The sequence below is a fragment of the Perognathus longimembris genome, unplaced genomic scaffold (genome assembly GCF_023159225.1).
Source record: "Perognathus longimembris pacificus isolate PPM17 unplaced genomic scaffold, ASM2315922v1 HiC_scaffold_1262, whole genome shotgun sequence".
Lineage (NCBI taxonomy): Eukaryota > Metazoa > Chordata > Mammalia > Rodentia > Heteromyidae > Perognathus > Perognathus longimembris.
Window position 1 is genome coordinate 45,395 of NW_025956246.1, and position 12,417 is coordinate 57,811.

General features: G+C 41.7%; 1 protein-coding gene across 1 annotated transcript; it reads right to left on the bottom strand.

The window, feature by feature from the left end:
- Positions 1–863: 863 nt before the first annotated feature.
- Positions 864–12,026, bottom strand: LOC125344506. Its single transcript, XM_048337019.1, has 4 exons — positions 11,754–12,026; positions 10,588–10,685; positions 2,065–2,308; positions 864–1,039 (listed from the first exon to the last, which is right to left on the bottom strand). Exons 1-3 carry the CDS (start codon positions 12,024–12,026, stop codon positions 2,065–2,067), a joined length of 615 nt encoding a protein of 204 aa, XP_048192976.1. The 3' UTR covers positions 864–1,039.
- Positions 12,027–12,417: the final 391 nt, after the last annotated feature.

Consider the following 12,417-nt stretch of genomic DNA (forward strand, 5'->3'; position numbering starts at 1 on the left):
TTTTGGCCAGTCCTGGGATTTGAACTCAGGGCCTGAGCTCTATACCAGGCTTCAAAAAGCTAAGTCTTAACTAAGCAGAATTTTATTTAAAGAGCTGTTTATAAGTCTAATAAATTGTTACTTATAACTAAGTATATAAAACCATACATGAAGTCTTTTTTTCTACGTTGCTAACTATGCTGTATCTCACTTATTAAAAAGTTTTCGTCTCCATTAAGGCCTATCGAAATAAATATAAATGGGGAAGTAAGACTATATCCTCTAGAGATCTAAAAGGTAATGATCTGCTAGTAAGAACTCACAGGTAAGGAAGGAAAGGACTTCAGGAACTCTAACCCCTCTATAGATCAGGGTTTGGGTAGCTCCTACCTCCAGAAGCAAAGTACTTTAGCCTCCATCTGACTGAACAAATTGCACATTTTACTTTCTTTCAGTTTTGAGATTAATTATGATTTCCACAGTTAGTGTCCCCACGTTATTTTTCAAATCTTTACCTATGGTCGCCCTGTCATTAAGCCATATCCCTGCACTGTTCCACGGAGACTCACAAAATAAGTCCATCACCAACCTGTCATTTATCCTCCTTCCAGAACAGGACAGCAACCGAGAACAAAGAGAACACAGTGTCCAGGTAGTTTCTGCCTGGGATGCGAGCTACTCAGGAGGCTGAGAGCTGAGGCCTGAGGTTCAAAGGCAGCCAAGGGAGCAAAGTCCCTGTGTGGTTCTTGTCTCCTATTCATCATCAAGGATGCTGGAGAGTGAGAGCCGGAGTTGCTGTACCTCTAGCCTTGAGCACAAAGCTTGCATCCAACGCTCAGGCCCTGAATCAAAGCCTCAGGACCAGCAAAAAAGAAAAGACCTAATGGAGCTTCTTTTCAGGTAAAAATGAAATTAATAGCACAAAGCAGATGAGTGGGTACATTTTATAGAAATAATAAAGTTTGCACTATTGACTTAAAATAACTTACCAAATTATATTTTTGGGGAAATACTTACATCTGATCTTACAACTATAATTTGTCCTCCAAAATGGCCAGACCTAGGTAGCCACGATATGGGAAATGGAAAAAGAAAACAGAAACGTTAAGTGTCTCATAAACACATGATCAGATGGCAGTGGCAGGAACAGATCACTTTAGAATTCTCGCATAGGTATGTAACTTAGGCATTTTTTTTTCTTCAAAATTTGGCTCAAACTACCATCTGAGTAAACGTAAGGCACTTGGCGTAGCAGCCTGCTATCATAGCACTGACAAGGCCGAGCATGAAGGGATATTTCATCCTAAACATCTGGTCTCGCTAGTGAGATGCTGTCTAAAGAAGCAAATTGCTACGTAAGTTAATGGATGAGTAAGTGAATGTAGAACAATGATTTATGTATTTAGATATATGCATGTGATTAAAGAAAAAACACATATTCAGATAATATTCATAGAGTTACTTTAGTCAAGGAACTGATTGTTCTATAGCAAACTGTTGTTAAGAAATTCACATACCAATCTTAATCCATATGTTAGGCTATTCTATTAGGCAAGGACACAGTAAGACGATGATAGCAAAACAAATAATTCCTATAATGAACGGGGCTTTTCAAATAACATTTTAATTTAAAGCTTGTTTTAGTTGTAGTCAACTTTATTTTTCAAGTATTGCCTCCAAAACTTTTTTAATGCACCAAGAACAGAAAACTCTGTGTGTGTGTGTGTGTGTGTGTGTGTGTGTGTGTGTGTGTGAACTTACTTTTCTTGTTCTGGTATGATATGGTAACACATGATAACTTTCTTTATAGAAAGTCACATTTATTCTATAATATCTCATTTAATAATACTTTTTAAAGATAGTTGAAACATTTTCAGTTTAAATACGTGTATCAAATCGAATTATTAGCAAATGAACATCACTTGAAATGGGACACATTTGTTGACTTGTGCTGCTTTGTAAAACAGATTTTGTCATATTTGTATGGCACAAATATGTCAACTGTACTTCTCAATAATTCATCAAATCAAAGACAGAATGTATCCGAAGCCTGAAATCCAAAATGCAAAAGATACTGTAACTAACCTAAAGTTCTCTCAGGAAGGCGTCCACCTTCTCAAATGCAGATCTTAGTCTTGGGCTCAAAACTGCATAGTCTTCTCTTGCTGAAAAATGCGTCTGAGGTCCCAGAAAACTCTGAGAATTTCTTTCAGTAGGGTTGTTTAAGATATTACTGGTAGTAAAAGTTTCAGACGATGATTGACACAGATGAAGTCTTAGATGAAGCTTACAATTTTCATCCTCCAGTCTCTTAATCTTTCTTTCATATCTGCAAAAGGCAAACATCCAGGAATCCATCTTTCCCTGAGTTGGACCCAAAGGACTTATGGCTTTAACAAAAAATGTGCAAAGACTAATTTTTAAAATTAGTCTTAAGACCAAGCTTAAGTTCCCTGAAACAGTATCTTGAAATACACATTGGTTAAAGAATGCCAACTGTATAACATGTAAAATTGTAACTTTATTCTAAATAATCACACACACACACACACACACACACACACACACACACACTCATTCTTGGCAAGTTAATTCCAACACTGTTGGGAGGAGACAAGTGATTGTCAGGGATGTCTGGCTTCACAGTTGTCACTGCTGCCCTCTGGTAGGGCTCTACTTAGAGGATTCTTCATGTAAGTATTACTATCTATGTAAAATCATCTCTGTATTATCGTATGTGGTTATAGCAGACAATTTATCATGCATAAGTTCAGTGAAACAACGTATGATTCTCCTTAAGTAGGTGTTTAAACTACGAATAATAAACTTAGATTATTGGCATTCAGTAAAGCAGGTCAGAGATTATAAATATGCAACTGAGATATTTGCAAGTGCTTGTTTGCACTGTGTTTATCGTCCTTAAGATATCAAACTTTGGCTAGAGGAATACAAAGCAGCAATTCCAATGGAGAAGATCGCAGAGCCGGTGATAAAAAGAACTAAAGTAGCCTTTTGGCAATTGGCACACAGTATCCAATTCTGTCGTCAAAGACGTCTCCCCCCTCACAGAAACAAAGCAAGGAATTCCTTTTACACTGTTGAGAATTGAAATTCCCAGTCTTTCCCTGTATAACTTTGAAGGGCACTTTGTCTCCGGGCACTCTCAGTTGTGAATTCAAATATCACAGTCAGGGAAGACAGATAGACAGTGCCTTCAGCAGAAGTGCTACATCTTTGCACGGATGGTGAAATGTCCCAAAAAACACAAGTGAGCTTGTAATTTTCTGTTGAAGGAATACTGACAAGTAATTGGATACAAACAACTGTGCTAATTAGAAAGACAATGACTTATTTGAAAACGAAGGGGGAAGGCCACTTAGAATAGGAAGACTAACAGAGCAGCAACCAATAAAGCCCCAAAGTAAACCAAGAGGAGAAACTGTTCTATTCTAATAAGTTAGGAGAAAATTAATGTATTCATAATATTTTCCAGAGTTAGTTTGTTCAGTTAGGTTCCTCCTCCTAGTAATCTCATGAGTCTGTCATATCAAAACTATTGTAAGGGCTGACCTCAGAACCCGCGTGACCTAATATAAGTTTTACTGCTAAAATTATAACAGCTTCTAAACCCTGGGGATGACTCCATGCTAGAGGGCTGCACCCCCACCCAGGAGACTATTTTATCGTTTGACACTTAAAAATACAGCCCTTGTTCCCCTCTGTACCTAAGTAGCAACCTTGGTAATGGACAGTCAAAAACCGGATATGGCCTAGTGGCAAGAGCGCCTGCCTCGGATACACGAGGCCCTGGGTTCGATTCCCCAGCACCACATATACAGAAAACGGCCAGAAGTGGCGCTGTGGCTCAAGTGGCAGAGTGCTAGCCTTGAGCGGGAAGAAGCCAGGGACAGTGCTCAGGCCCTGAGTCCAAGGCCCAGGACTGGCCAAAAAAAAAAAAACCATCCTAGTCATAGACTATAGAAATAACCATACTAACAGTAGAAATGCCATGGAAACTGTTGGGTTAGTTTACTTATGACTGAGTACTGGATTGTTTTAGCCCGCTGAAGCTTGCTTAGTGGTAAAGGGAAAACATGGTGGCAATTGTTAAAATAAAGTTGGTAATGGGTCAGCCTGACTGCAAAATTCTGCTTCTGTAAGCGGCTTGCTTAACCCAACTGTGACTTGCTCTACCCCCTGCACTAACACCCTGTATCAGTGCTACTTGACCTGATATGAAGGCCAGTTCCCATTATCAAAGCCAAAATAGGTTAACTGATAGGGTAGAGAGCCAATAGAAGTAGGACAAGACTAGCTCGCTAAATACCATCCAATCAAGTAACTGCCAAGTTAGAAATATCCTGCCCCTGTTGTAATCACAGTAATAACCCTGCCTATCTGAGGGTCGGGACTCTCAATCCAGATCAGCTTGGTGACGGTTGAGAGTCCAGGCTCCAGCTTGCAATAAGGACTCTTGTGTTTTGCATCGGTATGGGCTCCTTGGTGGTCCTTGGGGACCGGAAATGTTAGGCATAACAGCTTGGAGGACTCTTCCCAGAACCCCAAGATCCCAGGACCCTCGAACCAGAGTGTGACACTTGTTTGTCTTGTCTGTTGTAGCGTCCTTAATAACCAGTAACTAATATTCTGTAAGGTTGTCATAAGACTTAAGCAGACGTGTAGGTGGGTGGTCCACCGGGGGTCTTGTTAGACGTTCCAGGCCCCCTCCTTAGTGGGGAACAAAGTCCCCTCCTCACTTAGTATAGTCAGTAGGAACGAAAAGGGGTTGCTCCTAAGGGGCAGCTGCCTAAGGCCAACAATCCCTATTCACTTCTTCCTCCTCGTGGCCGAAGGAATTTGTTCACTGAAAATCTGCTTTGTGCCTTTTGTGCGTCTCTTTGGTGTTTGCTTCTGGCTGTTTGTATCTACTTTTCTGAAACTCACATAAAATGGGACAGACTTAGACGACTCCCTTTCTCTTCTGACAGACACTTTCAAGGACATGAAAAGCCAGGGACATGACTTGAGTATAGAAGTAAAAAAGGGAAACCAATCACCTTTTGTTCTACATCCTGGTCTGGCAGGTTTGCTGGAAAATTCCCTTCCTAGTTAATGCCCTTTTTACCTCCTCAGGAACAGTTTCCAAGAGACACCTGGTCTCTGCTGGTATAGAGTTCCAAACAGCCTCCCCAGGTCCCCCCAAGTCTGGAGGACCGAGGGGAAGAGAGATCAGCTTCAAGTAGCCATTTTCTTCCAACTGAAGGTATTTAAAGGCCAATTGATCTGTACAATGCTCTAGTCAAAACTGGGCTCAGACTAGAGTCAAGTACTGGGTGGGCTGAGTCTTAGCCCAGGGAACCCCCAACCAGTTTTCCTCAGCAGAAAAGTATTTAGTGCACTAAAATGTCTTGCTAAAACTAGAAAGCTCTGGTAAATGAGACCGCAGATTCCTAAAATCATTTGTTAAAAGTTTTGTCTTAAATCTTGGATGGTTATTGCAAGAGTAAGATTGGCATAAATACCGCTTGCCACTGGAAAAAGTATGGCCGACATTTATTTTGCTCACTTTAAGATCTTTTGCATGTGTATGTGTGTGCATGTGAGTGTGAACATGTTCCAGATGAAAACTGTCAGTATAGTGTAAAAATAGGTGAGTTTAAGTTCAAAGGTCATCAAGTTCGGGCCTTACCAAATGTTTTAAAGGATTAGTGCATAGTTTAATACAAACAGTTAAAAGGTATCTAAGGATTCTTTAATTTGCAGTTTTAAGTCTGGTCTCTTAATGCATATGGCTATTTAACCTGTAATCAAGTTATTTTCTTTAGCAAAAGACATTGGAAATGTGAAATTTATTTTCCTCTCCTGTTAATATTCAGGGCTAAATGTCAGAAATTTGGATATTAATGTTTATCCCTGTTAAAAAATTGCTTGGGTTTCTCAGGTAGAGATGGAAAAAAAGGCAGAAACACTTAGGCCAGGCCTGTGAGCCTATCCTCAGGAGTGAGGGGTGATGTGGCAAAGGGGCAGCTTAGCCAGTCCATGGGGTGGGCCAGGCCCTGGGGGGAGTCCACACATGGTGGAAAAGAGTAAGCTGCCACAGAGGCAATTCTCCAAGCCCCAAGGAGTAGGATGGGCAAATGGAGGCTTTTCCTTGTCCCGTATCTTTTCCTTACAGGTGGACATAACATCCTGATGGTAAAATAGGTGCTGTGATGATGCTATTTAAGTCTAAAACTGCCCCTTGGGAGGTTTCAAACATTAAAAAAAAATTTTCAGAAGACAGTTCAAAGTTTATCTGGACAATGTAATTTGCCTTCTAGGCTATGTTGCAATTTGGATGTATCCTAAAAAAGGGGACAAAGATACTAAGTCTGGATTCTTGTTTGTAATTCTGGAATGTGTAATTCTTGCATGGAGGGAAAACTGTCATTTGAGTTCAGAGGTGTTCTAGGCAGTAACGCAGACCGCAAGGAAACAAATGACCCCTTTAAAGCAGCCACCCTGAGGGAACGGACTGTGACCAGTGCCTCTAGATTTCAGAGTTCTTCAAATACAACTGAAAGCTAAAGTGTCAATATTAAAGCAGAGGTTAGTAAAAGAGTTTAGAGATCAAAAATGGATTTCTAGATATGAGATTGGAAAATAAAGTTGTCCTAAATGTTTCTTTGCAATTGGACAAAAGAAATAATTTAGGCTGCCAAAATGATTGTTTAATTTGCTATTCCAATTTGCCTTGCAGGTTTTATGTTTCCATGTAGAACTACAGTCAAGGACAGATGATTCTTACAAGTTTATCAAATGTAACTTTGGCCCTTACTAAGTTCCAGGTAAGATGATGCTTAAAAACTGCTTCTGTGTGGACCATCCTGTTGCTTTAATTGGAGTAAAGGGGACTTTTGTGAGATTCATTGATCTGAAAACTGTGGTTCAAAGCCAGCCCAGGCAGAGAAAGGTCCCTGTGAGAATCTTCATCTGTATTGAGCCAGCAGAGTGCTGGGAACAGAGTTGTGTGGAGCTTAAAGTGGTAGGGTGCTAGCCTTGAACTGAAGAGCTGAGGGACAGCACTCAGGTCCTGAGTCCAAGTCCAGCGCCGGATCAAGAGAAATGTCAAAGGTGCATTGACCTCAGCATGGAAAAGTCACTGCTGGGACAAAAGAGATGGAGCATCCAGAGGCAGCAAGCCACTGCTTGGATGGCAGAGAGGGTGTCAGATCCTAGAGTCATGTGTGCTTAGCCCTTCAAAAGTTCATCAGAGCCAGGAGGTCCTGGAGGAACTTGCCAGTCCTCTGTGATAGTGGGTAGTAAAGCTAAGATTGTCTAGTGAAGGGATAGCTTAAAATCCCAACCCCCTGCATCTGCTCAAAGCCCTGACCGGCAGTGAGAATTCTGAGCTCGCACATCTGTTCAGGAAGGAAGCTTGTGGACCTGAGATCGTGTCCTTATCGAGACCTACGTGATGCCTACTAAGGTAATTTAGGCATTGTTAGGTTATCAGAGATCTGTTTCCCCAGCCAGTCAGGAAAACACTTTTGCAAACTGAAATGTTAAAAGGTGACACTGCTGTAGCCCCAAAAGTCTATAAAGTTGTTAGAAGTTAAAAGTTGAATGTGATTTCCAGTTTGGAGGAAAGCTTGTAAACTGGACATCTAATCCTGCAGCCTCTCAGTAAAGTAGACTAAAGTTATAGGTTCCTGGCTAGGTAAGGTCAACGCTCCTGAGCAGGCCTGAAGAAGTTACAGAAGAGGAACGGTCTTCGCCCATCAGCTCCCTTTAAAAATGAGGCAGGATAAGGTAGGGAGCCCCCTTCCCCCTCTGCTCTACTCCCACTTCTACCCTCCCTTCTCAAAGAAGCCTCAGGCACTAGAAATCCTCTTCCCCACTGAATTCCTGGCAGGGAGGGAGTGGCCAAAGGTTTATTACCAGGCTCTTCTGGGGGGCTCCAGGCCACCGGAAAGCGCGCAATCAGTTTGTCTAAGGTGGGCAAGTTAGACAGGCCGTGGGTGAGTCTCCGGCAGCCTTCAAAGGCTGCTTGTGCTTACCATCCTTCTGCTTCCATAGACCTAGAGGCTGAGGAAAATTGACAAAGCGATTCATGTAGCATTTGTGGGACAGGCAGCTCCAGGCATTAGAAGGAATATTAGCAGCAGGAGCGTGCCATGCCAGACCACAAATGGGGCTGGCGGAGTAGCCGCCAAGAGAAAGACGGCAAGAGGAACGGAGGGAGGTACCTGCTAGCTTTTCGAGTCACTGTTTCAGGATGGATGGAAGCTTTCCTAACCAAGTGGGAAACAGCACAGAGAGTAGAGAAGAAGCTTCTAGAGGAGATAATTCCCAGGTTTGGACTCCCGGTAGCCACAGGCTCAGACAATGGCCCCTCTTTCCTCACTTAGGTAAGGCAGCTATTAGGTAAGTCATTGGGGATTATTCGGAAATTACATTGTGCCTCTCACCCCCAAAGTTCAAGTCAGGTAGAGAGGAAAAGAGAGCTTAACCAAATTAGCCCTTGAGACTGGTGAAAACTGGACGGCCCTCCTCCACCATCCTGTATGGGCATCACACCCTATGAAGGAATGTTCCCACACCTCCTCCCTTAGGCCCCAGGCTTGGTTGTGAAGCAGTAGCTAAATTGTCCAACCAGAATTTGCTGAAAGGCAACCAGGACTATATTAGGGGGTTCACTAGCCAGGCCTTAGGGTAAGCTTCTTGAACCAGGCTAAGCAGAAAGTAGCAGCAGTCCAGCAGGAGGTGTGACATTCTGTGGGAGCCACTGGGAGCCACTGCTGCCTGTGGCTGCCCCACCCCCTCCCATCCCATTGGGGTTCAGATCAAGTACAGCCTGACAGCCATTGGAGCCATCCATCAACTCCTCACCGCTCAAGAGGGTTTGGACATCGGTGAATGCATGCATCTACTGAGACGCTGACCAACTCCCTGGCAGAAGTGGTCCTCCCAAACAGGACAGGTTTCTTTGGGAGAGTAAGGCTGTTTTGGGGTTAACCATACGGGAATGAGCAGAGATACACCAGGAAAGCATGGGATGGTATGAGTCTTTGTGTAACGGGTCCCTTTGGCTGACATTGTTAAAAACCTCGGTAGCAGGACCTTTGAGGTTGATAATAGTCATCTTAATGGTTGATCCTTGTGTTCTTTTTTTAAATTAAATGTTATTAATGTGTCAATAAATTAATTTTTATTGACAAGGCCAGTGAGTCCATTTCTTGTGATATCTTACACCCTCGTTTTTCTTTCTCTTCCCTAGATCAGGTAGGCATATATACACACCATACCCAGTGTACTAAAATCATACAAAGTAACCACATAGGGTACGCCAAAGGAAATTCACCTAAAACTTCAAAGGTAACATCAACAATAGACTCGACCTGTGTCCTTCTCTTGGGGTTGTTTTTGCTTATCCTGTTCTTATATGATGTGTACAAAGCTGTGGAGCTATGGTGATCCTCTGATAGGTCTATTGTAGACCTTTTCATGTTTAGTAGTTGTTTGGTTTTAGATATGTAATGTAAGGTCGCTGACCCAAACGTGGAAATACCATTTGACAAGAAGTCTGTGGTCTCTACTGGTCTTTGTACTCTTAACAGGCTCACTGCATTTGTAAGAGATCGTGTCAGTGCGGTATAGCTAAGAGTGCTGAGGTCTCAGTATCAGCCCTTGGACAAGAAAGCCAGAAAAATGTAGGCTAATGAGGCCATGACTGACCCCCCAGTAAGCAGTAGAAGAGGAGGGAATGTAAGGGCTGACCCGAGAACCCGCGTGACTAAATATAAGCTTTACTGCTAAAATTATAACAGCTTCTAAACCCAGGGGATCACTCCATGCTAGTGGGCTGCACCCCCACCCATGAGACTATTTTATCGTTTGACACTTAAAAATACAGGGAGCCCTTGTTCCCCTCTCTACCTAGGTAGCAACCATGGTAATGGACAGTCAAAAACGATCATAGTCATAGACTATCGAAATAACCATAATAAGAGTAGAAATGCCACGGAAACTGTTGGGTTGGTTTACTTATGATTGAGTACTGGATTGTTTTAGCCCGCTAAAGCTTGCTTAGTGGTAATGGGAAAACAAGGTGGCAATTGTTTAAATAAAGTTGGTACAAGGTCAGCCTGACTGCAAAATTCTGCTTCTGTAAACGGCTTGCTTAACCCATTTGTGACTTGCTCTACCCCCTGCACTAACCCACTGTATCAGTGCTATGTGACCACCTACTGTCAGTTCCTGATATCAAGGCCAGTTCCCATTATCAAAGCCAAAATAGGTTAACTGATAGGGTAGAGAGCTAGTAGAAATAGGACAAGATGTGCTTGCTAAATACCATCCAATCAAGTATCTGCCAAGTTGGAAATATCCTGCCCCTGTTGTAATCACAGTACAAACCCTGCCTATCTGAGGGTCGGGACTCTCAATCCAGATCCGCTGTGTAGGTGATGGTTGAGAGTCCAGGCTCCAGCTTGCAATAAAGACTGTTGTGCGTTTGCATCGGTATCGGCTCCTTGGTGGTCTTTGGGGACCGGAAATCTAGGCATAACACTATGTTTTACAGTCTACTTAATAAGTTTTGTTTATTTTCTGTGACTCTAAACTTACTCCAGGAGTTTACTTGATAGCTGGGAGATTTTAGATTGTTGTGCTTGCACTGTCGATGTCCAAACAGAGTCTTGATATGCTCGAGCTCTGGTTTGCTCCTAAAGAAAATTGAAAAGAGTCATTGTTCAATCAATATTTCTTGAACAAGTTTCTATATTCCCTCCACATAGCTTGGCCTCCGTGGTGTAGAACACTATGAAATATGGGAAAGCCGGTGCTTGAATTTACAGTACTTCTCATCATTATCCACTGCATTTAATCTAAATACTAAATACCTAAGTGCAGTTTTCTCTTGGGGATGACATTAAGTAAGTACTACTGCATGTGTACAATAGTATGGATAAAAGTTAATAAAATAGAACAAGACCAATCAAAATTTGAGAATGAAAACCTGACCTTAATGAAAGTCTATGAGCATGTTCCAATTTGTTTTATTTTTTACGGTTGTCCATTGTGGAGCTTGATCTCAGTGTCTGAGCATTGTCCCTGAATTTTTCTACTCAGGGTACTACTCGACCACTTTGAGCCGCAGCTTCACTTATGGTTTTCTGGAGGTTAACTGGAGAGGAGTCTCAATAGACTTTCCTGTCTTGGCTGGATTTGAACTGCAGTCCTCAGATCTCAGTCTCACGAGTAGCTACTATTAGTTACAGGTGTGAGCCACAGGTGCCTGGCTTGCATGTTATAATCTGTATGAATTATTGTTTTCTAAGAATTTAATTTTATGGCAACTAGATTTCAAACATGAAGTAATTTTTTTTTATTTTTAGCCAGTCCAGGGCGTTGAACTCAGGGCCTGAGCACTGTCCCTGGCTTCCTTTTTGCTCAAGGCTAGCACTCTCCCACTTGAGCCACAGCGCCTCTTCTGGCCATTTTCTGTATATGTGGTGCTGGGGAATCGAACCAAGGGCTTCATGTATACCAGGGAAGAGCTCTTGCCACTAGGCCATATCCCTAGCCCATGAAGTAATTTTTAATAAAAAGGATATTATTGAATATAAATGTACTTACAATGTGGGAATAATGTAGAATATATAGAATATGATGTAATATGTAAGATAGAAACATTATATAATTTACTTCTAATAAGGTACATGAAACAATGTGTAAGTCCAAAATATACCTTCCAATAAACGTTTAAACATATTAGAAATAAATATATTCACCTGTATAAAGTTGGACACTTTTTCTTCTTGTTCACTTATTTCGCTTTCCGTTTTTTGTGTGAGGAATATTCTGTACTGTTCTGTCATAGCTATGATACACTTGCAACTCTCAGTAAGATGTTTTTGGTCTTCCTTCAACTTTGTATTCTCCTCAGCCAGTGAATCCTTTTTGCTTTGCAGGGACTGTAACTGCTCTTTGAGGAATTTATTTTCTTCTTCCAGCTGTTCACATTTGCCAATGTGCAGATTCTCTGAGGCAGCAGAAACCTGCATGATCATCAGCACAGGTTGGTAAAGAAAGACAAGCTTACACAGATCAATCATGAGTATAGTAAGATACTTAGAATATGCTCCCCTGAATTACGCAGAAAGTCAACCCATTTCAAATGACTACAAGGTTAAAGTACATTCCCTCCATCGATCAGCTTTCTCATAAAACACTTGTGCTTGGTCTTGCACTTCGGTCTCCTAGTTTTCTTGTTTTTTTCTTTATAGAATGACTCTAATTCCAACCTTAGAATTCCAATTCTACTTAAAGAGTGCAATATATGCTGTCTAAAATTATAAGCTGTTTTCTAATCTTCAAGTGTTTTTAATGTAAATCTGAATTTCATGCCAGAAAATGATGACTTTTGGTAAGTAACTATGTATGACGTGTCCCAGT